General features: G+C 38.9%; 1 protein-coding gene across 1 annotated transcript in view; it reads right to left on the bottom strand.

Moving 5' to 3' along the window:
- Positions 1–15250, bottom strand: part of cfap74 (cilia and flagella associated protein 74) — a 46725-nt gene extending 31475 nt beyond the window's left edge. Inside the window, exons 1-15 of the mRNA XM_084553589.1 lie at positions 15137–15250; positions 14911–14992; positions 14461–14640; positions 13507–13605; positions 13301–13405; positions 12182–12355; positions 11874–11984; positions 10734–10836; positions 9914–10071; positions 9533–9746; positions 9277–9429; positions 7189–7344; positions 6989–7107; positions 753–819; positions 45–134 (exon numbers count right to left, since the gene is read on the bottom strand). Of these exons, the coding sequence (XP_084409715.1) occupies positions 45–134; positions 753–819; positions 6989–7107; positions 7189–7344; positions 9277–9429; positions 9533–9746; positions 9914–10071; positions 10734–10836; positions 11874–11984; positions 12182–12355; positions 13301–13405; positions 13507–13605; positions 14461–14640; positions 14911–14992; positions 15137–15218 (1893 nt within the window). The 5' untranslated portion in view covers positions 15219–15250. The remainder of the gene's footprint in view (positions 1–44; positions 135–752; positions 820–6988; positions 7108–7188; positions 7345–9276; positions 9430–9532; positions 9747–9913; positions 10072–10733; positions 10837–11873; positions 11985–12181; positions 12356–13300; positions 13406–13506; positions 13606–14460; positions 14641–14910; positions 14993–15136) is intronic.
- Between the last annotated feature and the right edge of the window lie 3382 nt (positions 15251–18632).

Here is an 18632-nt window from a genome sequence, read left to right as displayed (position 1 = left end):
GAAATTCAGCCTAGCGTCCAGTCCTAGTATATCACACTACTCACATTACATTTCTTTATGGTGCATCGAACTGGTACAGAGAAGGGACCCACAGCTGATGCAAACTGGATCTCCCCTTTCAAGTCCTCATTGATCTGCAGGGTATTGGAAAACAGGACAATGTGTTGGTATCCAAAATAAAGGATTCACATTTAAACCAAATATAAAAATTTTATTCCCTAACAAAGAATAGGGCAGCAGATGGGTTCTGTCGGTTTTTCAGTGCAAGTGATGTGCAACCACATCTTAAATAAGATTACTGCTCCTCAAGGAAATACACTCATTCTGGTGAAGAATGAATACGGTAGAACTGAATAATTTGTACGCTGAAGAAGCTGAAGAAGCTACTCGGATGAGTGGTGAAACATCTTCTCAAAAGACTCTATAAGACCAGTTGTCTTTTTTAAACGCTATTTGGATATAACATGACCTGGATGACTGAGAACCTTCACAGACGATACAGAAATATGTTCATAACGAGCAGCTAGGTTGGCCATGGTCATTTTTTTCACTCAGATTTTGTGCAAATTAGGCAGAAATTAAACACAAATTCCACCATCAGCTGTTTTCTGTTATAAATGTACAGACATGCCTGAACTTGTACAAGGCCACCTAACATTTCAACTGATTTCAGACTAGAGTAACTAGACTAACTGTATCATAAGCTGTAAATGTTTAAGGTTGTTGTAGGTCGTTGTGGTGATGTAACTAACCATAGGGTGGAATACAACTTGCATGTCACAGGACATCCCAGTAGATAAGGAACCAGGTGCCTCAAAGCTGAAACATAAATCACATGGGGATATGAATAAGACTATTTGCATTTTTATACAGTTTACACAGCAGATAACAGTATAAACTGAATGCTCCTATGTTACTGTACACAGTAATGAGGAAGGTGGAAATATAGATATATTATTCATTAGAGACGCAATGTAAAAACAGTTCAGCGATAAACACTGCACTGCTTTATAACAAGTAATGACATAAAGTTTTCCAAAGCAAAACAGAATATACATGTGTGTGCGGTAGGAAATACACCGTATTCAACTAAAATTCACCAGCTTCAGATGAAATCCTGTGCAGCTGATGAGCAAAAGACAGAGCTGAGGTCAGACGTCAACCTGATGCTCAGTTTGCACTCAACAGAAATCAGAGTGAGGCGAAGGCTATGGTATCATGTGAAAGCACAGGCATGTGGAACAGAGTGGTTGGGACTTAATTCATAGTTAATTCTCATTCTATAGCGCTGTAAAGCGAGAAACCGCATGTTTTTTGTTCTCTTGACCAAAAAAGAAAATTGAGCTATTTCAGAGCAACATGTGTACCTCACAGCACATGTTTACGCCAACCCTAATGCTGGCCCGAGGAGCTTGGTAACTTGACGCCCTTCCAGAGACACAAGAAGAGAGCTGATCAATATAAATACACCAGCCAGCCAGAGAAGCAGGGAGGATTCTCAGAATTCAATACATATACAAAAAGTTATGAAATGTAGCTGTGAGCATTATTATAAATCTGCTACAGTTACAGAATATAATGGATGACAAACAACCTTGTTGTTAGGTTTCAGAAACTGTACTAGCATGTGACAAAGAGAGAACATTTGAATCCCAGCGCAATCATGCTGTTGGCTTTTGTTTGTAGATGAGATAGCTTTTGTGCATGACTCTTTTTTGACTGCTGATTCCCCAAAAGTGAAAAGGATCACATTAGTTTTTCTTTTACTGTTTTACATCATGTATTCAAATTGTGAAAAAGGACACTGAATGCTGTCCTTTTTATTAAAATACTTATAATCATTTCTATAATATACACTATAAATAACATGCTGATACTAAATAAATGTAAGAAGCATTTACTAGTTTATTTTCTTTTTACATAACATGTTGTATGTGCTGTCACATTTTGCTGTTGTTTTTTGCATAGTATGCCTATGTTTGTGTGTTTTGGGGTATATGAACATAGACTTGTTTTGAACTGGTCCTCAACTACCAATTAATAAAAGCACACTTGAAAATGACTTTGACAAACGGTAAACATGAATAACACTCTAGTACACTCCAGCATCAGTTTCCGTGGGCAATGGGCCATTAGGTTTGGTTTAAGCCAGCTGTTTGAAGTTGTCAGTTCAGCTGCCAGGTAAAGAACTAAGAGCAGGCTGAAGGTGCCATCCAGCTCCCCACTGTACTCTGGAAATGTATGAAAGGATTCCACCTGGTTGGGCAAATCTGGTGCTACTTCTAAATGTCACATTGCACTTTCTTCAGAATTTCTCTTTTGTAGTTGTAGTTAATTTCCTCTTTCCAAGCTTAAAGACAGGTGGTACAAAGAGACATGTGAAGAAAAATAGAACGGTTCACTTGGGATTAAATGCTGAGTGAGCCAGTGTGTGAAACAGCCTGGTACAGTCCTATATAAACTGCCTCAAATGAGGCCAGACTGTACAGTGATGAAGCTGAAGTCACTGCTGTACAGTACTATGTATTAAATCTGTTTTAGTTAAACATCTTGGCACGCTCCATTGGCTCCTTCTACAGTAAATCAATAAGCACTCAGTTCAAAATTCCATTCAGCAGAGCTTAAACACACCTTTGAAAGGAATCTACAGTGAAACATCAACACTGTGAAAGTCACATTAAACCCTTAGATTAATTAAACCCTTAATTAATTAAACCCTTAGATATTGTGTTCTTTTGTTTTTTTTCTTTGAGCAGATTACAATATTCAGTTCATCAATAATAAATTAGAATAAAACATTTTGAAAACATGCTGAAGTGGATTGTTCAGATAAAAAATGGGCTCACCATAAAGTAGCATTGAAGCTCATATCAAATTATTTTTTGTGGACAAATTTAGAGTGATGACCAGAGAAGATTAATAAAACAACAAACTCTGTTAAGTGCACCTAGTCACTGAAATAAACTCTGGCAGAATTAAAGCAGTTGAGAATATAAAAAGGCTTTTGCTAACTTGCTGGTTTTAACAAGAAACAACCACAATACTAATAAGGGTCAAGGTGTCATCTTCTTCAGCCACAAAATATTTTAGATGAATTAAAAGGCTTATTTAAGGATGGGTCAAACGAGACAAAGCTTGACACCATTTACCAGTTAAGCTGACGGATGTAGATAGAGTGGTACAGCTGATGATAGAGATTTACTGGTGGGTCTTTGTTTCATGACTTACAGTATTCATGTATCCAAGGTGTACCAGCTCAATGCTTCATTGAATCAGTTAGTTCACTGCAAGCATTTATGGGATAAAATAAAATAATCGTACAGCTCTTCTAGACTTTGTAACACTAGGAAAAAACAAAATTTTTCAGTTATCCTTTTAGAATAGCCCGCATCGTGTGATGAATATAGTAAAAATTTGAAATAGTCAGGTGTATTTGACAGGTGTGTTGGATGAGCTCTGATCATGTGCATCATAATCAGCACAAGACAAAAGTATTTTTTTGCCCGTGTGACAGATAATCTAAAGTGTCAAGTGCGACACAAGGGATATTTACTGTAGCTCTCTTTTGACCTCCTTGTTAACTAGCAGGGCATTATACTGAAAGTGTTGGTGCTATTTCTGTATTTCGGTTTAGGTTGACCAAAATTCATGTACACTGGGTTTGTTGCAGATTTAACAGATTGGACTTATAAATATTTGTATGACTATATAATGTAGCAATTAAGAAGACTTGAAGGTTCCTTTTTAATTTCTACAGTTTCAACAGTTTTGTTATTAATGAACTTCCAGAGATCGGACCAAACTTAACAAACTGTAGGTGTGATCACACTCTCAGATTTTGTCGAGTACCACCATTTCTACTACAGCCTCAGCCCTTATCACACAACTGAGCTCAGAAACAGACCACGAGGGGGTGGGGCTCCCACCCAGCCAGTGATTTGCAATACGTGCTAGGAAGCCACACTAACTCCAAAAACACAGCGTCTATACAATGGCTTTTAACCAAGTCTGGCAATCCTGGACTGTTGTGGTTTTGATCCCAGTAGTGAAAAGATGCAGCAGAGCCCACTGTGGAACAAATGCACCTACGCTGGGAAGAGGGGGGACAGTGGTGTAGGGGGAGGGGGAGCCATTTTTAGAAATTCAGGGGGCGTACAGGGAACCATGGGCTGGTGTGAAAAAGCCCAGTGTGTGCCTGGTTCACGATTCTTTCTCTCCTGCTGTTCTAATGTTTTTAGCTGGGTGAGCATTGTAGAGTTTGCAGTTGTCACGACACATCTAAATAATGTAGGTTTTAATGTGTGAACAAACAGACACAGAATAGTAGAAAGAGGGTGTCCTAAACCTGATGTTTCTTAACACCAAACTGTATTATTACTACACCTTTTGACATATGATCCTGATGTAGTCGGTGGTATTGTGTATTGTGTAATGATCTAACATCTGCTGTATTCTTTGTAAGAATTACAAGTATTGTTTGGTGCAAGGTGCAAAGGTAGAGGGGGTAGTTCAAGACAATACTGTGAGAAATGAAGCCAATCTGAAAGCAACCATTGTTTTTCAGATAACTGGAATACAACTATATCTAAAGTGAGCGAAGGCAACATTTGCCAGACGGCTCGATGGTTCACCCTATTTCCCTTAATTTAAGAGACTATGTTGAGTCAGCTGCTTTAAATACATCAACCCTTCAGTATTTTTATTTTTTGTTATTTTTAACATGTTTATTTCTGCTGTAAAGCTTGACATTTTAACATGAAGGTCGAGCTCATCTTTGGGCACAGACTCGAGTGGCAAATAAAAAAACTGCAGGTTTGGCACTCATGAGCTGGCTTCATTTTTCAGCCCCAGAGGTTGCCACTTGGTTTTAGGTAGCAAAACGACTTGGTTAGGTTGGGATCACAGTTGAGGTTAAAATAAAGCCTTTCACAACAGAAAACAACTTTACAGAAAGTACACTTCAGGGTTTCAACTGTTCAGTTATGGAGCCTCAATTGAGATGACAGCGATCATGAAGGCTGTCATCTCAAGTGCTCAGCTACAGATCACTTAGTGGTAAACTGGTGGAAAGCTGTAAGTGAAACAGTATTTCAGCAATAGTCTTCGGAATGGATGGCGACATTAAGTTCAAGATAGCTAGCTAGATAGCTAGATAGATAGATAGATAGATAGCTAGATATTTAGATAGATAGATGGATGTCCAGTAGCTTCATTACTTAGAAACAGTCGAAAGATCATTATTAGTAAAATTATAAGTCACTGACAAGACTTTCTACCATCTGGTTACAAATTTTCAGCTTTTGTCCTTTAAGAAATTGAATGAGCCATCAAGTGATTAAGATTTTGGGAGATGGCCACCCAACAGCATGATACTGTATGTATCATGACAGTGGATCAGGGTTAGCCACCATCAGGCACTGGTCACATCAGACAAATGTAAGTCAGCCTCAGCAACAGCAGGGTGTTATTTGTCATAAAATATTTTTTTCTTCTTTCTTTCACTTTTATTTGTTAGAATATTCTATAATATAGTCATAATGTAAATACCCAATCCCCCAATTTATAATGAATGTTAGAATGAAAATGCGAAGAACAGCTGCAGCAGGATACAAACAGCATGCAGCATCTATAGTATATTCACTTTTATCTTTATTCTTTAAGAAGATATAATATAAATAAAATAGACAAATTAAATATGTATACTCATGACAAATCTCAGAGGAGCTTGACTACTTCAGTCTAGAAAAAGTTAGTGGGTTTTTACGTGTAATGCAGTAGACAGTATGTGTACATCCACATTTGGTATAAAAGTGCGTGTTTGCTACACATGAGTTAGGAATAGAGAACTAGAAGGTGATATGTTTTGACAAGTGGTCCTGCATGAAGGCTCAAGAACAGTATCAATAGTTTCCAGCTGACCCTACAGTAGCCTGCGAGACTCTTCACTCAGTCAGGCAGAAAGAAAGAAGAGAGATGAAGAAACGACATCAAGTCATGGGAGAGCTGATAGGAAAGTGATACACAGTGAGTGACCTGGAGAACAATGCAGCTCGGCCTGTGGGATGCTGGCAGGCTGAGAGGGAGCTAGAAGAGACATAGACTGACTCACTTAACTGAGTCTCATAAGAGGAGCTGTGAAGCATGATGATCCAAGCTGGCGTCCATATGTGGGAGGACATGCTTTGATTTCATGTCCATTCCATTGTCTTTTAAAACGACAAGAGGTGGTTGTATTTCTAACTGCTGATAAATGAGCAGATGTTTTCCATGTGATAACTGAAGCTGTTCAACATATAGTGACTTCACTGGACCATTAACATTTATTTGTGTAGTGTAAATCTATTGGCTTTGTATATGCTTCCTCTTGGTCAAATAATTCACTGGTGTGGTGTCTCATTTCACTTTTACGCTGATGACTCTCAGATCTACCTGCCTGTTAACTAATCAGACACGGAAAACCTGGCAAATTAAGCAACTACCTCCACGACATCAAAAAATGGATGGCCAGCAATTTTCTGCAGAAGATTGGCTACATTAGTGACCTTTTCGGTAGCATGCGTGCTGGTACGTACTTTGACATCCGCGGGCAAAATCCTACACACATGCAGAATGCAGAATACATGTCAGATGTAGAGTCATTACAGTTTAGTATTTTCAGTAGTTCTTATTCTTGTTTTGTCTTTCATTTTTGCTATTACTTTGGTTCAGTTGGTTTCCAGACTGTGTTTGCTTGTTATTGTTTTGTTTTTATGAATTTCAGTTATAGTATTAGTATAGTATTAATGTTTGTAATAAGGGGGTATTCACTGGTTGCAAGATATAAGAAGTTCAGAAGAGGTATTCGAACGTAACACTTTATCAAGGCTATTGACAGACAGTTAGTTAAATGTAATAATCTTGTTGCATTTGTTTGTCTGGATTTTTGCTCCATACCAAAGTAACTACACAAGACCATGTTTCTTCACAGACTCTAATGTGAAAATCTTACTTGACAGAGATAAACTCCTTCAGATGAGTGGAGACCCTGAGAAGCTTGCAGTGGTTTACGGTGTAGCTGATGTTAGTGAGGACAATCTTCTTCTTATACATTTTCCCCACTTCGAAGTCCTAAAACAGACAGTGAAAATGTTAAAAACTGTTCCATTTAATACAGAAAAATTTACTAATTAGCCTTGGGATGAGTCGTACCTTGAAGAGGATGACTTCTGGTTTACTGGTGAATGGAGGTCCTTTCATTTCCCTTCCATGAACCTTTTTAGCAGTCACGTTGAGCTTTCCACTGGCCACTGGTTCTTCTTGTTTTATTTCAGTTTGAAACGGTGTAGTTTTCTCATTGAGGGGCTTCTGAAACCACATGAGGAAGAACAACCAGTAATGTTCTGAATAACTACAAAGACTCTTTAACCGAATCATAGCAAACACATTGATAATAAACTGCTCCTTTGCATCCATTGCTGTCCTCACTGTAATGTAATATATGTATTGAAGAGAGTTTTTCGCTAAATTATTTCATCCTTTTACACATTTGTGAGAATTCTGTAATAATTAGCTAATTAGTTTTGGCCACAGGTCACAATGACCTTTGACCTTTAAACAATATGTTCTAATCAGTTCATCCATGAATCCAAGTGAATGGTTGTGCCAAATTTGAAGAAATATTGTTCTTGAGGCACAGGTGCATAAGATATCAATCATTCTGCCAAAGATATATATATATATACCAGCAAGAGGTAAACTGCAAATATATGGAAACCTATTTGGTTCAGAATCTGCCTTATCCAGCATTTTGTATTTTTAGCCCTGTTGTTTCATTGTCTATTGTAAAGCACTCTTATAACTTCGCTACAAAGTGAAGTGCTGGCATTTAATCATCGTTCACCCCCTCATGAATCATCTCATCTCTCATTAACTTTGTTGCTTTGCTGTACTCGCCTATTGTACTGGCCTTCACTGGGTTGAGAAGTGGCCTTTGACGAGCGATCGTTCTGATCTGTACATTAGGAGGAGAGATCACTTCCACTCGACTTGTCACTTGCTCAGACCTCTGAGCTGTAACACTGCGCTCACTCTGAGGCCTCAAAGGCACCAACACAATGAGAAGTGATGCCTGTCGCGCCACATTTCAAGTGTGTGGGGTTTATGATGAGACAGAGAGCCGATTCACCTCCATGGCACTGAGCTAGTGTAGATGTACTGCTACCTTTATCGCACTTTAAAGCAGTTCTTGAACAAGGCACTTAATCTTCACATTTATGAAAAGTCAGAACTGCTGCTGTCACTGTAGTTCAACTCTAATGTGATCAGTAGTTTGACAGATTTTAGAACTGATCTAGACTTCACTTAACTGTACATAGAAGGCTCCTAAACTTGGTTTTATACTTCTGCATAGATCTGCCAGAGTAGGCATTTATGCCTGACCTGGTGCATCAGCATCACATGAGTAAAGTATCACATGAGTAAAACACCAGTATGCTTGTACACCTGTGCTGAGATTCCCTGTACTTCACACAATATTGATTAGAAATGAGCAGCTCTTGTTGATGCAGGAGCTAATAAATGTTGAAGAATAGTTACTTTTACTGAAATCATTGCGCCACACAAGAGAGAGAAGAGATCTAAGTAGATGGTGAGTACGAGGCAGAACAAGGGAGAATTTCCTGAGCATATCAGGCTATGGCTATACCTTATATTTGGCATTGCTTGCACCATACCTCTCCAAAGTCTAGCCATTCCAGGTGCAAAAGTCACTAAAATAATAAAAATATTGTTCAAAACTACATCTAGAAATAGTCTATTTTTACCTGACAAACTCATTAAATCCAAACAGATTAAGACTGAACGCAACATATATGTGTATATCTCTTTAAGATCAGGTATAGGATATGGGTCCTTCTCTCTTTATAGAATCAAGCTGTATTTTATATAATATCATTTTAGAAAACCTTAATGTCAATTCTTTAAGAAAATCTCAGATTAAAGGAGGTTGTTTTCAACGCTTACATTTTAGAATGTATTTCGAGAGGATGCCTTAAAGGCAAGTTGTGGTGACTCTTCACCCACAGAAATAAGCTTCACTCTGAGCATGCGGAGGTTCATGTGACTCCTCCTTCAGATCCCACCACCCTAATACACATGCCCCCACCAACTAGCTGGAGTCTCTGGTGCTACCAAAGAAAAATGATGTGCCTGCTGAATGCTACATGATTTATGGGTGTTTAAATTTAGCAGCTTGCATGGATTTGCTTTTGGTTGGCAGTGACCATTGTTTCAGTGCACCTTGAAGTTCTGGTCCCACAGCCCAGAGAATTCAGGCTCAGCCAGGCTGTCAGCAAGACCCTGGTGGTCCACTTCCTGCTGGATGGTTTCCTCTATTTTCTCCAAGTCCTCCTCATCAGAGGAAGCTGATGATGAGCTGCTGAACTCTCTTAACTGCCAGACAAATGCACATACACACACACATCAATTCCTCCAAATGCACTTAGCCTCTACACAATAACTTCACACATACAGTATCATCACAGAAACCCCTCACGATTACAGCTCTCTCCGCAGTAGCTGGTGGGGGGAGAGGATCCAAGTAGTACAGCAGCTTCTCTCTGGCCCTCCTCAGAAATGAGGATCTGTCTGTGGTTGAGGGTTTGGGGAGTACTGACTGGTTCTTCTTTCTGCTCCTTATCAGCTGTTCCTCCCGATGGATTTTTGCCACGATCTCCACCTTTTTTGACTTTTGGCTCTCCTCAAATTCCCTGATAAATCAACAACACTGCATTATAGTGAAATGGGGTCATGTATTCCTCAGCACAGAGCGAGAGAAAACACCCACACACTGCTGCATGGAGTGGGAGTGGAGGACATGCATGTGGGAGGTTTGGAGAGGAGAGGAGAGGAGAGGAGAGGAGAGGAGAGGACATACTCTTGTTTTCGTTTAATTTCCTCTAGCTGTTTCTGCTGGTACATATATTTCATACTGTTGATGCCTTGGGCTTGCAGGGATTCTCTCAGTTGTCTTTTTTGCTGTTCTTTCTTTTGGGCGTTTGCTTTGGCTCTTCTCTGCTGGACACGTAAACTCTCCTGAAGAAACAAACCAGATTAATAATGCTACTACAAGCGGCCGAATGAAATAAATTGATCAGTACGGACACATATTCTCCTTAAACATGAAACAAATCTTCTATGTTATTTTGAACTGGAAAATACAAAAATGAGCAAGATGATGAAAGCAATGCAGATTATAACACTAAGCAAGTGCTGTCAACAATATAGCTACGAGTTCTGCTACAATGTGAAATACAGTCACTGCTTCATATCTAGATGAAGAGGTCATAACAGCATTTTTTTCCTCAATGTATTATGTGCATTGGACAGAGTTACGAAACAAGACACTAAACTGTAAGAGGTTAAAACCATCAAACATAAAAAAGTGCGGTCTAGTTTTATAGGTCTTGTATGTAATTGTAAATGTAAATGTATGTGTGTGTGCTTATATTGCCTTCACAGAACAAGTTAAATTAGGCCAAGTACTATCTCATTGGCTCTATAGTTTTTGTGCTAAATACAGTTAGTGCTTTAAAGACTGTTTAATTATGCACTCACAAATTATCTTAATGTACACAAAACATATAATAGCTCTACATAAACTAAATAATAAATAGAGTATGGCTCTTGTATCTCAGTGTTACTAAAAGAACAACCATAATGCTGTGGTACCACTATGACAATGTTTTGTTGCTTACTTGGGTGGCTGCTATGTTAGATTTCAGTGACTTGACAGCCTGTATCCTTTTTTCCAGTAACTCCCTGTTCTGCTGCTCCTTCTCAGCTTCCTGCTGATGCATTCTGAACAGAATAAGAATACAAATACTCAACACAGTAAGGAGAGAGAAAAACTAAATATTTCTTCCAGGAGCAGAGCAAAATGTATACCTGACATACCATTCATTCATCCATGTTGTTCCTCGATTTTTTATTTTTATTTTTATTTTTTACTTCCCTCACATTGATTACCAGGCCCATTCTTAATACTGAATACAAATATGGTCACAAATACAGTAATGTTCATACAGGTTTGAACATTTACACATTTGTTTGTTATTTGTACTGTATACCAAAACAGTTACAGGTTTAATTTGAGGGTATTCTGATCCCAACTGAATGAAAGGTGAAGGGATTGCAACGATTTTTTTTATACAGTCCCCTATTTTTAGATAGAGCCTCCAGTTTACCAACTTGCACTTTAACTTTGTAATATTTCACAGGGTCGCTGAAGACAGAGTGTCTATTCTTCAACAAGAACTGGAGGTGAGATTCAGAGAGTAAGTTTTAATATTGGTAAAAAGGAGTATGCTAGCTAACAGTAGCCTCAAGGGGTTATGTTTACCGCTGACAACACCGTCAGCTTGTGTCCTTATTGACTTGTTAATCTATCTCATTGGATGGCTCAGATGAGTCTGTGAGCAGTGTGGGAGGTTTAAGAACACCTCACATTACCTCATTATCTTGTCCAAACTTCAGTACCGGATTTCTCCTCTGAGGGGTAAATGGGCCCAAAATTCAATTCATATTCACATTTGTCTATCTATCAACCAGGACTAGCATACACAAGAACTAAACCTACATTTCAAGTACAACGCAAGGTTTTTTTTGGGACACATCATAACTGGAATCACTTATTTGTGCTGTGTTTCACTTTCAGCTAAACACTGGTGTATTGACCTGAGTTCTCTTAAGTGTCATGTCTGTCCCGCATGTAATATACATTTTGCCAGTGTGAGTGAATAATCAATAGGACGTGTCAGCTCTCCAATGAGTCCTCTGAGATAATTTATATCTTTGTTCTGCTCTGACACAATTTATTAGCTTGAAAGCTTGATTACCTTTTAATGGTCTGTTTCAAGTACTTGGCAGCTACCTTGCGGCTCGCTCTGCCCTCTTCAATTCTCTTTTGACATTCAGTCTCCTCTTTCTTCTGCATGGCCGCCTGTTTACTATCAGAACACAGTCACACGCAACATAATTTTTACAACCAAATTTTAGTTTAAATACCTGTCATTAACTGTAACAAAGCAATTTCATTGTATGTTACTAAATGTATATTAGACGCTATAATTACATTTGGCATGCAAAATGAAGCAGTACACAGACAAAAACAATGAGTGAATGTAAAAACGACTGTTTTCCCTACTCCCTGAGATTCTGCATCTTAAGCTGCAGGTTCTGGCTGACTTTCCTCTCCTGCTGCAGCCGTGTCGCTGCCTTCTGGGCCTTCAGGACCTGGAAGAGCTTCTCCTCTTTCTGCACCTCCTGCCGGAGAAAGGAGAATCTGCCAAGCTCCACTTCCACCTCACTCAGCTCTGATCTGAGGAGCAAGGACACAAGGATGGCGATAGAACAAAACATTAAAGATGCTGACTGAAGTGTATTATGTACCTATGAAGCAAGACGATGAAAGAAATGCAAGATTATGACAAGCATAAAAAGAGCTGCAAAAAATATTGTAGTATCCAGCAGTCAGTTTACCCAGCCACAATGTAAAACTATACAAGACACTAAAGAAAATGACTGAGGTGTATCATGTACCTATAAAGTCGCAAAATAGACATAATAAGCTAAAAAATAATGTCCATTTGAAGCCCAAATTTACTTTAAATTGAATTAACTGATCTGAAAGAAAAATTTGATCCTTTCTGGATGATTAAAAAGTCTACAGAGATACAGTTCTTTATGGCATAATGAGGATTACTTTACAGCAACACTGTGTAAGCCTTTATTACCGAGATGCAGCTGCAAAGTATTAAGTAACCAGGCTTTCTGACTAAAAAATGCACTTAAAAAACGCAAGTGGCTACAGAGGTGTGGGTGTATGCTTTCAGATTCCACTGAAATGCAGAAAGGAAGTCCGATAAATATATCTAGAGTTTGAAGGTTTATCAGACACCCAAACACTGCAAAACAGGTTAGTAATACAGACCGTCAGGATGTTACAGCTCTGCACTGTGATCATGACATTCTTTACAAAGGAATTTCCTTGGATGTGCGCATAGGCACATTTTTGTGCCCACAGTATATTCTATAGAAGCAGTGACAAAGACAGGAAATGAGGGAAAGAAAGCAAGGGACTAACTACAACCAATAGTCTGGCCAGCAGGGAATTGAATCAGGGACTTGCTGTTCAGGGCATCTGCACCCTTTGTGCCCACTGATTCCTCAAGTGTCAGAGCAGCGGTCCAACTGAAGCAAATGAGGGTGCAAACACCTGTCAGAATAAAACCTTCCTGTCAAACCATTTTCCACCTGGACTCACTCTTGTTGCTTCAGCTCAGTGTTGAGGTGACCCTCCAGCTCCTCCTCACTCTGGAGCTTTTGACACAGAAGCTTATGTTGGGTTCGCAGTCGAAACACCGCCACGCTGCAGAATAAAAAAATACATAGCAGATGCCAAAAAAAAAAAAAATCTTGTATTTGATTATTAAGCACAACCCAGTCGCTGTCGATTAATTTTTAATTCACCTGTTGTCTGTCGCTTTCTGGTACTCGATGTCATTCTCCAAATCATCCCTCAGCTTCAACAAACTTTCAATATTCTGACGACAGAGTTGCAGCTTTTCTCTGGATAAAAAAACAGAAGATAAAGCAGTGCTGACTCAGAGAAACACCCCAGATCATGAACATTTTAAAGGCTGTTAAAATACCATGTGCTCAGAGCACCACATTAATGGATTTCCTTTTGCCCACTGCAACAAAAGGGAGGCAATTCTCTCCGCTAACAAGGTAATCTAATAAAGACACTGTAAAGCTGTGAGTGTACACACACACCTCAACAGCTTTGAATTGCCCAATGTTCTTTTTGCAGTCTAATGGTGTGCAACACAACAATCTGTGACTGTAAAAGCCAGTCATAAAATGAAAACTATGGTTCACGTTACAATAAGAGCTGCAGACTGGTTAAAAGCCGGGCGTACTTAGGTTCCATTAAAACCTTGTGTTTAATCAGAGCGCAGAATAGCTCCACACTGACCATTGACGCTTTTTGCAGAAGATGACAGACATTTTTTGGCGGGGACTGCAGCACAGTTCATCAGGTGCTTAATGGCTCGCAGTGCAGACAAATAAAAAGAGGGAGGAAAAGTGGAGAGAGAGGACATTATGGGAAATGTTCTCACTTCAGCTGAAATGATTTCCGGCAAATTGCTGAATCAATTGGAACAGAAATGACTGCTGCTGTTTCAGGAGGAAAAGATGGAAAAGACCTGAGGAGAGTGGAATAACACTGGAAAAAAATATTTTTCAACTAACTGAAACGATTGGGCAACAACCGGTGACAAGAGAGATGAATATTTCTGATGTTCTTACTGACAACACACCATTACGTTTTTGTTTATGTCTGGAAAGGAACACAAATTTCTATCTAGGTAAAGGAGATCCTTTAGCTGCTCTAAAGGTCTGTTGTTGCCAGGTTCAGACCTGGCTTTCAGCGCGTCATGCTCCTTCTGTTGGTGAAAGCAGTCCAGCTGGTCCAGATTTCGTCTCAGCTTGAACATCCGTGCTGTCTCGGCATAACTCCTCTTCTTACCACTGTTGGCTGCAACCGCAAGGTCGTAATCATCATCATCATCATCATCATCACCATCACCATCATCCTCCCTTGGGGCAGATGCAAAATCACATTTAGAAACTTGTTTAATGCAAAGTTTTATTGTATGTACATGCAAAAATATACCCCTGCCATGCCAAGAGGGCCTGTATGTGTTGAGATATATGATGCAGAAAATGCAATTGATCAATGTTGGAAAAAATACACATTTTTTCTGCTGTATTATGATGCTGACAATCTCACTGCTCCACAATGAGATGGAGGAAAATTCATTCTCTAAACAGAGCATGATTCACAACAAGTAAAAAGAAAATACACACTCATGCAAATCTTCCAACCAATCCAAATCAGGAGGAAGGACGGGCTCTTCATCTTTATAGGTCTCCTGGCCCGTATCATTGTCTGAAGCACATGTAGAGGAAATTAGGACATCCATTTTTTCCTAAAACTGAGCTAAAATATGTAGTTATGGATTAAGCATATAAAGTATCTATATGATTACACTTATCAGCTGTAAAATAAGAATAAACAAGAGTTTTTACTGACCCTCACTGTCCTCACCAGTGCTGAGGTGGACATCCAGTTGTCCACAAGTGTTTGACGGGCTTTCTCTGTCGTCTTTGTCCATCTCACCTTATTGAACGTCCCAGACACACATTATTGGACAAACCTAACTTACATCTAACGTTGATACACGGCAATAGGCTAAAGGCTTTACAAACCGATTCAATCATTTATTTTATTATTTATTAACAGTTGGCTACTTAATGCTGACATCCTTTCCTTTCTAGTTCCTGGTACTTATCGCATCGTTCATTTAAAAAAGTAGAAATTTCATTCTAAACGATTCCTTGATGAATTATATGCATGCCGATGTAAAGATCGACGTTTGGTGATTTGCAGAAGATGGTAAGGCGTATGTTAACAACGCTTAACACTTCCAGAATTGAAAGTATAATTAAATTAACAGAATCCTGAATGGAAATCGGCGTGTTGTTTGCTGGGAATGAACTAGTTAACCACAGAAAGCTAGAACACTAACGTACGCTTTAAAATAATAATAAGAGTAAAATAAATGACAATAAAAGTGTTACCTCGTTTGCCAAAGGCTTTATCTGACTTGGCTTTATCTCACCTCTCCAAATTAGCGACCTCTTCTCAAAGCAAGTTTAGTCCGCCATGTTTGTTACTGTTTCCAAGGAGACGAGACACAGGGGGCGAAGCCTTAACGCCTCTGGATCCGTCTATCACCTGAGAAACCAACTGAAAACCACTGCAAAATATTACTGACTGCAGATTGACAACAACATCAACGTCCATATAATCAATAAATTTCCCCAGTAAATGTTTTAATCAAAGTTCAAAATAGTGCCTTATTGTGCTGCCTGTCAGCAAATAGCAGTAGCCTATGGCATAGCAATGTGAAGGTATAGGCTAATGTCCGTTCCTAATAGGCCTGTAATGCTGTATCCTTCCATTAAAAACTAATTGAGCTCTAATTAAAATGATTTTCTAATACTAAACAGTGTAGACACTTTAATGTTTTATTTTTCTTTTGACATTTTTAAGTCTGGTTTAATTCACAGCAGATAGCAAATATATCAGCTAATTCAGAGAGACTGAGAAATCGGTTATGCAAAAAAAAAAAAAAATCAAATACACAGGATTGCACAGCTGTGTCTGATCCACAAAGGGAAAAGACACGACTTTCTAGCTGATCCACAGCTTGTGGCACTAGCGGACTGGGCCTTTTTTCTTTTCTTTTTTTTTTTACTAGAATAGGCCTTTAACTTTTATTCTTTTATTCATTATAAAGCTTTCATTCACTTGATCATTACGTTGACTAAGAATTCAGAAGAGGAGAGAAAAGAGTTACTTATACTGTATAACACAATGAAGTCACGGGAAACAGGGATGACTTAAATCAGCACAGGAGACTTGATAAACAAATAGTATGTACGTACAAGTTGATATAAAGAATGGATCGACAGGAGGAGAACACAGCGATCAAAGAGGACAGCAAATACACAAAGGTGAAAAGACTAAAGGGAATAAGAAATAGTCTGTGCTTTCGAAACACAGAGAATACAATCCCATGCAGTGCATTACACTAGCTTTATATCTTCATATCAAAAGGACCTGCAGTAGAAATCCAAGCGGAAGGTCCTGAGGGAGGCAGGGATGCTAGTTTGAAACCACAGGCCTATTTCTTCTCCCCATGGTGAGGCAGCAGAAACCAGGCCAGGTGCTCTGCTGCAATAAAACCCCGAACAAATCTCCCCACAGCACTCGAAAAAGGTTGCATTTAACGAGGATAGAGCCTTGAAAATTTAAGCAGAATGGAGGTCACATTTCTTGATGGAACATATAAATCCTGTATTTGTATAATCAAAATGAGTGCAGATTAAAACGCTTATACCTCTGGGCCCTACAATATTTCTGTAATCGCATAGTCCCTGGAAATCCATAGAATAAATAATAATCTACTTTTAACATTTGTCAAAGCTTCCAGTATGTGGTGATCTTGTTACACTTTATTGATGTGTTACAGTGGGTAGACAGAATAATGTGAACACCTCAGCTTAATTCAAGTGATAGAAAGTGAATGTAGAAAACACCAAAAACAAGACAATGTATAGAAATAACGTAGATGCATCAATCAGATTTGACATGTTGAAATCTTGACAATATGAATATGCATAACAATGGCATGAAGAAACATAATCAACTTATTATCAAATCATATATCTTACGTATTTCATCTTATACTGTATTTATATATCTTGTAGTTTCAAACATACTCATATATCTGTCTCTTTAGATAGCTGAATACAGCATCTGCTAGTCTTATTATGTTATAAATATGGTCTAACAGCACATAGTTAGCTCTCAGTACAGCTTCCATGCAACAGTTTTTGTCCACTGCTGTGGTTCCTGTGTGTGGTGGTCCTTTGACAAACTGCTTCGCTCAGTGAGTCTTGTGGTATGACATTCTTTTGCAAGCTGTTTATATCTTTATTCGTTGGTTGAAAGTAGAGACATGATAGAAAATTAGTGACGAGGCAGAGAGATGAGAAATAGCATGTAATAGAGGTCTCCGGTGGCCCATGACGTGTCTAAACCCTCCCATCACTCTTTATTATGACATTTTCTTGTCAGGAGTGTTCTTACATTTCTTATATTTCATCTATATTTCATTTCATCTAATCTTTGATGAGTTCCTCCAGAGGCTAAATCAAACTTGTTTTTTGATATGGCATTAAAAAAAAGGAAAAAAAGGATAGACTGTTTCAGGTGGTCCTTCACGTCAGAAAGTGTCTGATCTACCTGCGCTCCACTTCAGACTTATGTAACAGTCTGGAATGAAGGGTTGATGTAAAAGTGAAGACAGAGAGGCATTTTCCGCCACATGAACTCACGGTAGCTCAGTTTGTGGGTGAAATCCTGACCTTACTCACAGACTGTCCAATAAATCCAACTTCCAGAAAACACTCTCCGGAAAGGATTTAAGGCAACAGCTGGTTTCAACACAGCAACCAATCACAATTACTAAAGCCGGACACGTGTTTAGATACGTGAGGCTGCAGGGAAGTGTATGTCAGGCAATGTCCCGATTCAGCAGAGTTTGTGTTTTTCTGCAATACATGCATTTTCTCTGTAAACTGTAAATGGTTGCACATGTTGAGGCAAACTCTCTTATCAGAGAGGTTTTTTGTTTTTTTTTTTACTTGAGGGAAACGCACCAACCATCACACTTTAGGACACTTTGCTCGAGCCATTTCATTCCAGTAGAGAGAAATACAACTTTATTACCAAATAGAGATGATTCATATGTGTCAAATATTACATAATATATTTAAGTCTTATGTTTGTGACATGCTTGCCTAACCCCCGCCTTCCGCCGTGGCCAGATTGAATCTGACGTTTAGAGGCCAAGCAACGAAGGGATCGTCAGATTAGTGAGTCTCTCTCTCTCTCTCTCTCTCTCTCTCTCTCTCCCACTCTCTCTCTTTCTCTCTCCATCCCTCTCTCACCCTCTCTC

The sequence above is a fragment of the Chelon labrosus genome, assembly GCF_963514085.1.
Source record: "Chelon labrosus genome assembly, chromosome: 10".
NCBI classification, from domain to species: Eukaryota; Metazoa; Chordata; class Actinopteri; order Mugiliformes; family Mugilidae; genus Chelon; species Chelon labrosus.
This window is presented reverse-complemented; position numbering and strand designations above follow the sequence as displayed.